Here is a 13,205-nt window from a genome sequence, read left to right as displayed (position 1 = left end):
CTTGCTCGATTCCTTATTCATTATACCATTCTCATAGCAGTTCATAAATGTTCCTTTATTATGTTTATTGGTGTACTATCCATATACCTTTAGTACCTTCATTAATCTCACAAAATTATTTTACAGCAAAGCTGTACATGGCTAGGGTTCCGTGCATTTTTGTTCCCCCGTGAACAAAAACTATCTTCATCAATGGCTCATACCCCCATAAGGCAGAGGCTACAAGTACTGCGCTGACCAGCTTAGGCCCGCAAGAGCAGCGACGGCTGATCCGGTGGGCACGCGGAGTGGCGCGAGCCAATGGAGCCGTGAACTAAGGGCTCCACCCTACAAGGAAGTCCATCCCATCTCATTATAAATATTTTCTCTCTCTCACTCTCTCTCTCAGCAAAGTGAAGTGAACAGTGCTTAAATTCTTTCTAATCAGGCATACAACATACAGAACAGCATGTCAAAAACTGTCGTCATCAATGGCTCATAACCCCGTGAGCAAGCAAAAAATGCAATGACTCTTAGTACCGCAAAGTTCATGGCTACTCGCTTTGCATGAATTAGCTGCGATGACACTACCTCTGTTGTCGTTGTCGGTGATTTAAATGTGGATGTGTCGGTACCAAAAAGGGAGCGGTTTACGCATTCCATGTCGCAGAGGTATCCCTAGCGATGCCACACCAACCCGGTCTAACCAACCACCCAGTGGCGTGCAGGCATCGATTTCACATTATCAAAGGATGTGATTGCAGTTGCGAATGAAATAATGACCACCGATCAAGACAATAAATGACTTCGTGCCTTCATTCAAAATTATGTGTCCCCTGCGCGTCATGTACTAAACAGCTTCGCTAGTCAACAACCTTTACGGAGTGGAATGGAATTTTTTTCTTCTTTTACCACTCGATTCATGGCTGATTCTTTAGCAGTGATTTGCGTTATTCCATGTAGAGACCGACCAACCAACCAATCTCGTTGCAGCATAACAGTAGCAGTAGGCTCTCCGATCGGGGTTGATGAAGTACGAAATGCTACTCTTACAATAGCCGTTGCGAGTTTTCGGCAATTCTTGCAAAGAAAAAATTTGCAGCCTAAAAAAATAAGATATTGCTGACAAATTTGCAGACCAAACTCAGTGCAGTAGATACCAAGCAACCAGATTTCTACGCTTAGTGAATCTATTTTAATATGAGCTTCCTTCAATGTGAGGCAGAGCTTCCTTTTAAAGATTCCTGCAGTTCTGATCACATTTATTGCTACAACAGTGGATGCTGCCTCAAGAAATACTTTGCGATGCATCCAACATTGTTCTGATTGCTACAGTATTATAAATGCCATGGCCTCAGAAATGCATGCGCGAATGCCACTATAGCTTTCCGCCGTCCCCACTCCCTGAGTGCAGTATTTATTATGAGAGAAAAATAGAGTTCGGCCTGAATAAATATTCTGATCTGCTTACTCGGCGTTGGGGGAAGGGTGTAGAAAGTAAGAATAGGGAAGACGTTGATTATGAGAGTGGTGCACAAACTCTAGAATTAATCGCCAAGCATCTAAGCTGCACTACGGCAGAGTGATTAGCACGTCCATCTCCCAACTTCACATTGTCATAGGGACAAGGGTTTATTCATCGTATATCAAATGTGAAGCCAGAACATGAGGTGGGTGACCTGAAGACAATTTGGTGACGTCAGCAAGGCGAATGTGAAGCCAGATGATATGGGCGTAACAGAATGGACGGACGGATAGAACAGGACCTTGTGATGGTTCGAAAAGCAAACCACTCGCCTGGCCTCACTTGATTGGTCAGAATCGTGCTTTTGTGTCAAAAACATCATTCTGACCAATCACAAAAGGTCAAGCGAATCACTTCCTGAGTCGCATCCCCTGTTTCGAGCAGTGGTTGTTTGTTGCCAAATATGCAGCTTCGCGAAATGCAAAAGAAGAAAGGGGGGAGGGTGAGAAAACCCTCCTATACCGTGCTACCGCTGTATATAGCCATATTATTGACTTTCCATTTTTTTGTGTTAGGTGAAAATCCTAGCCTTTAAAACAACGTTGGCAAAGCTCAGAGCACCCTACATCATTTGCTAAATAGCTTTCATATGAACCAGTTTCAGTTCCATTTCCCTTAAGACTTGCACATTGCGACGCAGAAGGTGATCACGTGGGAGCAGAATATAGAGACTTTTGCACACACTCTGATTCCCCCGATCTTGCTGTGTGGCCTTGAGAGCTGCCACTGGAGAGACCGGTGCTGCTATCGCTGTGACGTAGGAAGTGGCACCACGGGACCCGCATTCGCACCTTTGCCACCGCAGCTCGCTGGCGACTGAAGCCTTCATTGTTGGATTGTAGATAATGTGATTCATGCCCAAGGCACAGCATGCTTTGCTGCTCGATGCCGCAGCAACTGTCGGACGTATTCAACAGAGCCCGGTGCGAGTTCTCAGGCGTACCGCAAAAACGAAGCGGCAGCAAGATGCTTGGCTGATAATTACAAGCTCAAAACCAAAGCAAAGCACTGCTGTGAGCCACGTGTGGCTGCCAACGCAAGCCGTCGTCCGCGCAACAGCTACAGAGGTGCGCGCATTCACTCATGCCTCGGTAAATACAAATCGAGCGAAGTGTGAGCACTTCCAGTGGTAGTTTAGTATCTTAATTTCGTGATAACTCAACTTTTGCACGAGTGGCCTCTAAATGTTCCTCAACCATAGCACTACATGCACACGCTCCGGCGAGAGTGGACGATGCGGCCATTCTGCCGGGTTGCTCGCTCGCTAAAAAACTTTACTGCCTTATACTATACCAGACTGGGATGTATACGTGCTAGGTCTTGCAGTCAAGACACTACACACACAACGCTTAAAACATGCAAATATTTGGTAGCCTCGGCTACATGAACCATACCTGACATGCCAAACACTTCGCAGGCGGTATCACCTGATATCGCTTGCTATGTCACGGAGAGATAACAGCAGATGGCACCATGGTATGTCCTCACAGGCTCGCAGGAGCTAGTGTCAAACCACCGCGAGCATAGAGTTTCATGCAATAGTGTATTTTTGGAAACTATACAGTCGCAACGTCCTGTTCCCTAGTGACCATCATTTGTCTTATGACATCATGACATGTGCACCTCCTGAGAAACGCAAGGCAACTAGTTTGCAGAAAAGCAATTTAGTGCACTGTGAGGTTTGCCACGATTGACAGTGATTGAACAAGGATTGTCGCTGTATAGCCAATATCTTGGCAAGGAAAGTTGCCTTCATTGGGGCTTGCCAGTACAAGCAAAAAATAAGTAAACAAAAATGTCAGTACTCTCTTAAGCGGGAACTCGGAATTGGGCTGAAGCAGGTGGCTGTCATGAACAATAATGAATATAGCGTATTTCAGTTTATCATGCATACAGTGCATAGGCACCTCTTGTACATTACAGGCATGCATGTGGTTTCGCGTGGGTGCTTTTGCTTTAATTATTACCACTATGTCGCGCGAAGTGCGTACTGCACCTTATATGCGTTCGTCAATTGAAAGGTATCGCACAAGTCTCTATCGAACAGTGCACCACGTTCGACCCCGGGCGGTAAAAATTCGCGCCATGTTAGCGTGGCACTCTTCAGGGCAGATGTGGTATGCGCCCGGGCCTGCCTTGGGCTACCAGCCAAACGAGCGGAAGGGTCTTGCGGCAAGCTTTGGGCTCCATGTCAAACTCCACATCATCAACAGCCCATCCGAGGCGCTTGCCGCTGTAGAGCTTGTAAGCATGCGTCATCTGTAGTTCAAGAAATTGCGTGCAAAGGAGAGAGAGAGAGAAATTCAGTGGTGATTTAGTGGTAAATGCGAGAGAAATGTGTTAGCATTACGTACATCACACCTTTTTGAGGTCATGGATACATGATTTAAACCACATTCACCTCTTTGTAAACTGTTGTTCAGGAGCTCACTCGACACAAGTCCTGCCTCTTCCAGAGTCGAAGTGCAATGTCGAAGTGCAATTGACGGGGCCTTGAAGCAGAACACCATCAGTTTCAATATACATATATAGTAAAATTGATGGTGATGATTATCTAAATTTGTCTGGAGTGTCCATATTGCTATTGAAATAAAAAAAATATCCAGATGTGACGCATGCTTTGGAATCGGTGTGAAGCAAAGCTTTCGTCAAGCGGCCAATTAAATTTTATGTATTACTGTTCATCTGCAAACGTGTTTTGCGGCACAGTGCATCTTCCCGGCACATTATCATTACTGTGAAATTGATGGAGTTTTATGCGAACACGTTATCAGCATAAACTAACTGTCCCTTTAAAACAAAGCGTTCACGTGAAGGCTTGTATTGATTGACATTGGGCTAACAAAAGAATCGAGTTGATGCTTTCCGGGGCAGAAGGAATAGTTTTGTGCTCCTTTGTTGATTAATCTTGGTAGTTCTATTTGAGTTTTAGGAGATCAGAGACATTTACTTTCAGAATACGTCTGCTGTTCTGCGACTAAGTTCTCTTGGCCCTTTGTGAAATAGAATGGTGCTGGAGTTAGGGCACATTCATGCCGGCAATTGACAGAGGGAGAGCAACCGACCGTGTCTGGTGACTGATGTTCACACTGACAAATGAGATCACTGAAATGTCAGTCCCGCTATGGGATGCCACCTTATCCTTTCCCTCATTTTTCTATCCTCTTTCTTCCCACTTCTCTCTCCTGTTCCCATTAGAACTGTAAAAGTAAGCGTCTCTTCTTCACCTCAACCTCCATCGCATTTCCTGCCATTCACATATGCTTGCACATAGCCTCCTATATAACGTCTGTGTTGCCGGATGACCGCAAAACGGCCGTCGTCTATGCACGTGCCACTTGCGTAAGGTAAGAGTCAACATATTGAGGGTAGTGACAACCCTCACCAGGCACTAGGTGACCATGGTATGGTATTGCCACTGAGTAGCAGCAGCGGACAAGAAAAGTTGCTTGCACTCTTCACATAATAAACGTTTCTAGCGGCAGTTGCAGGCGGTTCAAATAGTGCGCCGGAAACCCCCATGTGCGTGGTTCCCCCAGCATAAGTTCCAAGAGCGGCTGCTTTTTGTTGCTTCATTAATAATTCAGCAAGCACAAGTGTGCTGCTTCTCTTTTGCTGATGCACATGCTTATCTTTTATAATTTTTTTTTGTCAGCAATGATTACCAAAATGTAAAAAGCGTGCTCGAGACAATCCGACAACCCTTCGTAGGTGGAGCCACCACCATAGTTCAGACGATGGCCGCTTCCCATTGGTTTGCTGGTCATTCGGCAGGCACAGAGGCTATAGGAGGCTATGGCTCGCACAACCATAGACACATAAAATAGCCATTGGGGTATTCAGATGTCCTAACCCTGCACCGCTGGTTGGCTCAGCAAACTTCAGTCACCAAAGCAACCATTTGTGACCAACTTGCTCGCGCGACCTGTCAGTCAGCTGGTGTGAATGCCCCGTTAGAGGAACCACGATAGAGTCGCTCATGCGTATACCTTTGGGCCGACGGTGGAGTTGTCATCGAATGTGATCACCTGCGGGTTGCGGCGGCTGTCCGTCTGGGCCCAAGCCATCTCCCAGCCGGCCTTCATAATGGGCGGCAAATCGTAGCAAACCTAAAGGAAGGACACTCAATTATTTCATTAATTGATTAATTAACTAATGAGACATCCTGACACTGTTTGGTGTTGCCTATTATGTGTATACTTGAAATGTACTGCAATGGTAACATGCAAAAAATGTAATTAAACGACTTGTTTTCAAAGTGTCGTGAAATCCTACCTGCTGTCGTGTACACTGGATTATAGAAGTTCAACCTCGGTATAACGAATTTAAGTATAACGAAATTCTTAATATAACGAAGTATAACTTTTCATGACCTCTTGTGTATAGAACACCTTGTATTTATAACCTCAATATAACGATGAGTGTGTGTATGTGGCTTCAATATAACGAAATTTCGCTTCCGCCGCAAAGGAATGCCGAGACAATAAACGGAAGCTTCCGCGGACGCAGACGGTCGAATGATCGAATTACAAGCGGCTGCTTGCAAACGCACTTCTCAAACCGCGCACGTGGCGCTACAAGAGCGACCGCCCCGCATCTTGCTCCGTATAAAGTCCAAGTGCGGTAAGATCCTATCGCGTCCCGCACACTTTGTGCTTTAGGTGCGAGTGAGTGTGTGCGAGGGCGAGGGAAGGCTTCACGAGTGCCGCCTTCCCACACGAGCAAAGGGAAAGAGGGGTAGGGGAGCTAAAGCCCCTTAAACATCGTAAAGTAGCGACACTCTCCTCCTCCGCCTTCACTCCTCCTCGTTTCTCCTCTCTTTCACGCTCCTCCCTCGACCGTGGCGCCGCCTACAGCGCTCGAGCGTAGCAACGGCGCCAACATGCGTTCCTCGCCACTCCGTAGACTCTTCTCGAGCAGTGGCGCTGATGCACGGCGCGAGGACCCACGTGATGCTATTAGGCCAGTAGCGACGCGGCGTCGGCCTCGGCCAGAGCGCGCGAGGAGGAGGCGGCGTTCTTCAAAGCGTGGCGCTACTTTACGAAGTTTAAACGGTTTTAAGTGGAGCGACCTCGCGGTAACGCAATCAAGCGTGCGCGAGGGGCGGGGGACGGGGGAGCGTAAGTTGGCGCGCGCCGCGATTTCTGGCGCGCGTCTCGGCCGTGGCTGCGCATGGCTGTAAGATTGCGCGACAGATTACCCCGCTTCAGAGGTAATCTGCCGCGTGTGCACTGAGTGGGCGTTCCGAGTCGGCATGGCATCATGTAAGCTGTCCTCCCGCGCCTTTAGTATTGGAAGTTGCGTAATCTCGAGTTTCGGTGACTCGTTGGAGCGAGAGGCAGACGAAGCGTTGGCTCGCCGCTGCCGGCGCGTTTCATGATAGCGTCGCCCCAGTGCGGGTGATGCGATCAGCCGCGGGGGCGGAGTGCACGCGAACGCGTGGCTGGCTTCGCTGAGTTCGTACCGCCGATGCGAAAATATCGTCGACGTGGCAGGAAACCGTATCATTCGTCGCCGACTCACAAATTCATCAAAATGAATTGTTTTCTCCTTCAAATTTGCTTTTTTTTTTCGATTGCCCGATAATTCGGAAAATTTTGCCGCCCCTTGTAAGAAAAATCCATCCGCGACTGTACTTATTTGCATAAAAGGTCGAACTTCAGTACAACGAAATTTCGATATAACGAAGCAAACTGCCGATTTTACCTACTTCTTTTATTAAGGTTTAACTGCAATACGACATGGGCTGGCATAATGCTCAAGCATCAAGTTGATTTATGTTGTACTTATAATTTGTTTTGTGTAATGTTGTGCATCCGCACATATCTGCTACCACCAGTCCTCGCTCTGCGGTGCATCCGCTAGCAATTTTCTAATTTCTCATTCAATGTTCGATTTTAATGTTACTTTGCTGAACAGTGCGATGTCGCTGAACAGTGAGGTCGATATCGGACAATGCTTTCAGATTTTGGCATTTCGCTTCGCCGATTGCCAATATGTATAAAATAATAAATAAACCAAAAAGTAAACATATACTTTTATTGAATAAATTTTGTTTCATTCAAAACATTTATTTTTCCTTTACAAAGAGGAAATTAATACTGTAGATAACTTGAGATGATCCCATAAACAATGGTAAATGCATGTAGGCGATCACTGAAAACATTTTTATTGTAAAATCCAATTAAATTTAGTGCATGTAAGCTCGGCTATGTTGACACTGAATTTGTGGAAAGAGTGCAGCAGTCTTGGAAGAGCGTTGGAAATCGTCTGAAGACCATAGTTGGTACCGGACTGGAAAAAAAACTTTGTAATGTACAGGAATCCGTGTAGCACAAGGTGAAGCATACCTCCGCAGCTTTACTATTTTCAGGATTGGTGGATTGATCGATCGATCCTTAGAACCCAAAGCAACAGCATGAAAGACGCTATTATTCTGGTCCGCTCTGGCTTTTGAATTATCCGCGCATGGGCGTTTCCACCGGCAACGGCGGCCGCCGCCGATGACGTCTCCACTGGTAACGAACTCGCGACCTCGGAACTAGAAACGAGTCCTCTCTGTTACTCGGGTCCGGTTAGGGCGAGCTCGATGATGTCGACCTTCTCTGGCGAATTCCTAAAATAGGCAAATTTTGTATCGGCGTGCAGCGGCCGCTACAGATTTTACCCTACGATATCCACCCGAACCCTTGTATTTCTGTAAGTAAATCTGTATTGTATTCTATTGCTTTCTACGGGTACAAGGCTTTCTTACCGAAGTGTTATTGTTCGTTTAAGTTCGCTTTTATCGGAATAGTGGTCTCGAATTTCGGCGAGTACACTCGATGACGTTACTAAAATCATGCTCAGTGCCTTGACTCAAGACACTGAGAATGATTTCACAATTCATAATTCACTTATTGAGAAAAATAAATACTAAGTCTGTTATCGTTAGTTTGCTTCGAAATTTTTTCATGCGAACAAAAACCGTTATAGATCTGTATTTTTTTTTCGCGTTCCGAAGCAGAATCTGAAACTTTTTTTTTCAGTGGAACAAAAGTAAAACCACAACAAAGAGAAAAAAAAATACACCGACGATTACGATACTCCCCAATGCGAAATTTGAGCGCAGCTCTATACGTGTTTTCAATTCGCCATATATTGGCTGGCACGGGCAATCTATCTCGTGCGGCACGTTGCAAACTGAGAGATGTGTGGCACGAATGCCTCGGTAATCGGGAGATCGCGAGAGCCATCACGTGGATGCGTTTCACAGCAGCCGCTGCTGACAGACCTCCCAGACGAAGCCGCGATCCACTGGCGCCATCTCGTAGTCATCGTCGCCATACTACGCTTTTCTTCTCACCCTTTCGCTAATACCCTCATCGGCTTTCCACCTCGTGGTTCCGCTGTAACCTCTTCCTCCGCTTTCCTCCTCGCGTCTTTCATCTCCCGCTGCGCTCCTTGTTCGCTTTCGCTGTGCTTGTTCGTTCGGTTACGCCGACGCTCGCCACAGGAACGGGCACCTAAGAGCTTCGGTTTAAACACTTGCACAATGCGCTATGCGGACAAGTGGATAGTACTATGCACTATATCGCCACGGGGCAGGATTAAATGCACTGTGGCGAACCGGTGTGCGAATTAACCGTTCTAATTTTGTTTATTTCTGACGAAAATGAAAGTGCGTTGAACCGTTACCGAACCGGTATTTTTTTTCGTTCGACACCCTGCGTGAAAACGACTTCAAATCGTAGTGTAATTGCATGCGCATATACGATGCCTGTAAAGCTGCGAGCAGGCACTCTAGTTCAGGTTAGGCCTAATCTCTGCATAACTTCCGGCGAGCTTTGATTGCGCAGCTTTATTTCTGGCTTCGGTATGAAAAGGAAGGAATTTCTGTACGTCGTTAGTGACGCACCGGTATACACGTTTCGCACATAGAATTTTGCACCCAGCCCTAATTCTTTGTAGCTGCACTATCACTACGAATATTTTATTTGCGCAATGAAAGATTTCGCCGCAATTGGCTATTTAGCGACGCTTCAGTCAGCATGGAAACAAGGAGCGGTTGAAGCATCGGTTCCCTTCGAACCTCGACATGATGAATGCGGATATAACGAATCACCGGATATAACGAAGCAAATATAAAATGTTTCTCGGTGACATGAGTTTGTAACGAATATTTGCTTATAACGAACATCGGATATAACGGTGGTGTTTTTGCGTCGAACGCGACTCGTTACGGCGAGGTTCGGCTCCACTGGGTGCGGATAGCTCGGCGGGTGTGTACAAGCTCCAAGACACGAATGATTTCGAGCGCCACGCCCTGTGGCGTCTGAAAACAGCACAGAGGAAAAGCGCGAGCCGGGTCACGTACCTCGCTAAACTGCTTCGGTTTCGCGATATTGTTGCAAGGCATGCCCAGGCTCCACGACTGCGGAACATCGAAGTACAGCGTCCGCGCACTGAACGATAGAAGCACGGTCAGGTAGTCCGGCGGCTCGGCCCGCGAAGCCATGACCGCGGTCTCGCTCTGCGAGAACTGTACTGATTAGCGCGCGTTGAGAGAATCAAAGAACGACAGAAAGCTGAGCTAGTTGGTAAGGATTCATTATGCAAAAGGGTGAGGCGTAAAAGATGTAACTGCATGCCAGAGTTAGATGAATGCGCGATATTGTACAGGCACAAGAAGGAAGATACGCGTCTTATGGTAGAGGCATGGCATATCTATGATGGTGGAAGTGCGTGCGTGAGTCAGCCTTCGATTACTTTACATAAGGAAGAGTTTAAGTGCCTTAACAGTTATCTCTTAAGTATACCGGCACATGTACCCGACTGATACGTGGTGATACCATTCCAGAGCTTGCGCAGATGAGCTGTGTCTTCTTCCTTCTTTTCGCCTCAGTGGTCCCTTCAGTTGATAGTCGGCGTTCGTGTTGTCCACTTCTCTTCTCTTGTGTCCTGTCTACACGCCTCATCTTTTTTTGCATAATGAGAGAATCAACGCGCTTGGCTGGCTTCATCGTCGATTTATACTGACCAAACTCGCAATCTTGATCCCAGTTGTACTCTCGCCATATGCGAAATTCCGTGAGCAGGCTTTCCATCGCATCTCATAGGCCTAGACAAAATGGCCGGTTTGCCTGGTAGCCAGCACTGTCTATGGCAACGTTAAAGCTGTTGGCACGCTTTCCGAAAGCTTGGAGACAGCGGAAAACGGAGAGCGACAGGAATGACGTCACTATCCCGCATATGTTGACACCTTAATTGCTGTTCTAGCCCGGGAGCTCCGCCATATTGGTTTGGTCAGAAGAGGTGTGTCGAGAGGCGAGCTTGCAGGTTTCGCGTGTCGCCTACAGGGGTTTATTATAAGCAGCGGACGCCAAAAGCGCCTCGAGTAAAGAAAGAGTTTGGGTCCGCGCAGAGAGCGTTATTTTGCTTTATATAATACCTTGTATTGCCTGAAATTGTATTTGATGCCTTTCTGCTAATTTTTCTTTGCGTCAGAGATTAATTCTTTTCAACTGTCCCTCCCCGACAGTCCTGTGGACTGCCCGAGGTGGTGCTTTCAGCCAATGAGCGTTGCGTGTGCAGCGTCTCGGACCGCCCCGGCCTGTCGGGGACGGATAATCGAAGAGGGCCAGTGTTGTTGGCGTACGCGTGCACAGTTTTAAGCGGAGACTACGCAGGTCGAATCATTGTTTCAAGAATTTCTGCTCACTTCCCAGAGAAACAACTGTATGCTTTCTATTGCACTGCACAATAGAAGGTCCTTGAAAAACAGTAGAAAGCGCCCCTTTAGAAAATTAGTAATGAATCCGCTAGGCATAGTTCAGTTGTTTGTTATGTGCTGTTGCCATGTACCTCGGTCGTGTACCACGGCTCCCGGGCCTTTGTCAAGCTGGTGATGGCAGCTTTTGGCTCACGAGTTCATCCAGGTGTTTCTAGAAAATGAAAGCTTTGATTTGATCTCATTTTGTGTACAGAATCGAAAAACCGGCAAATGGCGTCCCTGCGTCAGGGTTCAGCCGGCAGCAGGCAAAGTGAGGGAAAAAAATCCGGACGGAAAACTGCTGTGAGAACACACCGCGCCAGTCTAACGCCCTTTAAGCTAAACTAACGTAACCTAAGCTAACCTAAAGCTAAGCTAACCTAACCTAACGTGGACGAGACGCAAAGTCAAAATTGGCAGTGGCTTAGCTCGGCTATGCCAGGGTATACGTAGCGAAAGCTAAGGCATAGCATGGTTAGCCTTGGTTAAAGGGGTTGAGACACCAAATTTTGAGGCTATAAAAATCATGTTGTAGGCTGCTTCCGTATGCAAGGACACCCAGAACGAGGTATTGGACGCTGCAAACATTTCAAAATAATTTTAATTGAGCTCCAAAGAGTCATTAAAAACTCCTTCTCGTAGTCGAGACCCATCGCTAGCGCGGCAGTTACTACGTCACAGAGGAGGAACGAAAATATTGACGTCATAGCACACCAGCACAAAAACGTGACGTATGATGAGTAGCGATGAAATGCCGATTACGGAGCCTGCTGAGCCGAGCAACCGAGCATAGCCTCCACTACGACCAAGCTACAGGCATATAGAAATCCTTTCTTAATGCAAAGAAGGGGCAAGGCGTGCAGACACGGACACAAGAGGAGAGAAGTGGACAACACCAACGCCGCACGGCGGCCCGCGAACGGCAAACTGCGTGCGGCGAGTTGCCCTGCGGACGGGCCTTTACACGTTTGAGTGTAACACTAGCCGGCCGACTTCGAAAGGGACCAGGATATGCGGCGTTCGTGTTGTCTGCTTCTCTCCTCGCATAGTCGCGTAGTTCGGCAGCTCGGAGCGGACTCTCCTTCGCTTGGCCTTTCCACGTTACCGGCCCGTCCATGTTACCGGCACGGAAACTCGCCGAACGCCGTTCGCCGGCCCCCGTGCGACGGCGGTTTTGCTCGCAAACGGCGAGATTTCCTTGCCGTAGAGAGGACGGGCCCGGGACCCATTTATACGGCAGCCGTACGGCGAAGCGGCCAATCAGCGACCGAGGAGTGGTCACTCTGGCATCGACGGCAGCTTCACCGCCTCTGATCGTTCGGCGCCGCCGATATCGTCGCTAGGCCTTTTCCGGTTCACTTCAAAGCTAAAGCTTACGGCGCTTCGGAATGAATCACCGACCCTCACAAGCCGCAATATTTTCTTACCGTTGTCGTCGCTCTTCGCAATAATTATAATAATCGCGACATGCACTTCGAATCGCCAGTGGTTGATCTCTGCTGGCAGAGCACGCGTATGCGCGAGCAGACGACGCAGCATAGTTTTACGTCACTATTTTTTGTGGGCCACGTGACCAAGCCATGTTGCGTTTCCTCCTCTGTGACGTCATAGCATCCCCCGGAGCCCAGAAACCGAAACCGAAATCGCTCGGTATAATAATGCTATTATTATATTATTTATCGGATATATATGAATCCCGCTGTGTGTATCGTGCTCCCTGAAGCATGATGCAACGTTTGAATCAACAAACGCATGAACGAAAATTTTGATGTCTCCACCCCTTTAATCTTGATTGCTAGTCCAGGTTAGTCTGGTTGTCGAGCTATGTTGCGGCGTTTAGCCAGTCGTTCGGCGCGCTGTTCGTCTGTTTCCTGGGCGATTCGTTTCCTCTTCATCTCGTTCCGATGTCGATTCCAGGCCTCCTCCTGCTTATCAGAATTGTCGCCATCC

At 47.6% G+C, this 13,205-nt stretch overlaps 1 protein-coding gene across 1 annotated transcript in view; it reads right to left on the bottom strand.

Annotated features, from left to right (window-relative positions):
* Positions 1-5,481: 5,481 nt before the first annotated feature.
* LOC142558526 (uncharacterized) overlaps positions 5,482-13,205 on the bottom strand; it is a 29,488-nt gene continuing 21,764 nt past the window's right edge. Inside the window, exon 9 of the mRNA XM_075670660.1 lies at positions 5,482-5,613. Coding sequence (XP_075526775.1) covers positions 5,482-5,613 — 132 coding nt within the window. The remainder of the gene's footprint in view (positions 5,614-13,205) is intronic.

This window comes from Dermacentor variabilis, chromosome 9, assembly GCF_050947875.1.
Source record: "Dermacentor variabilis isolate Ectoservices chromosome 9, ASM5094787v1, whole genome shotgun sequence".
NCBI classification, from domain to species: Eukaryota; Metazoa; Arthropoda; class Arachnida; order Ixodida; family Ixodidae; genus Dermacentor; species Dermacentor variabilis.
Note: the sequence above shows the minus strand (reverse complement) of the source record. Positions and strands in the feature narration are given on the sequence as shown.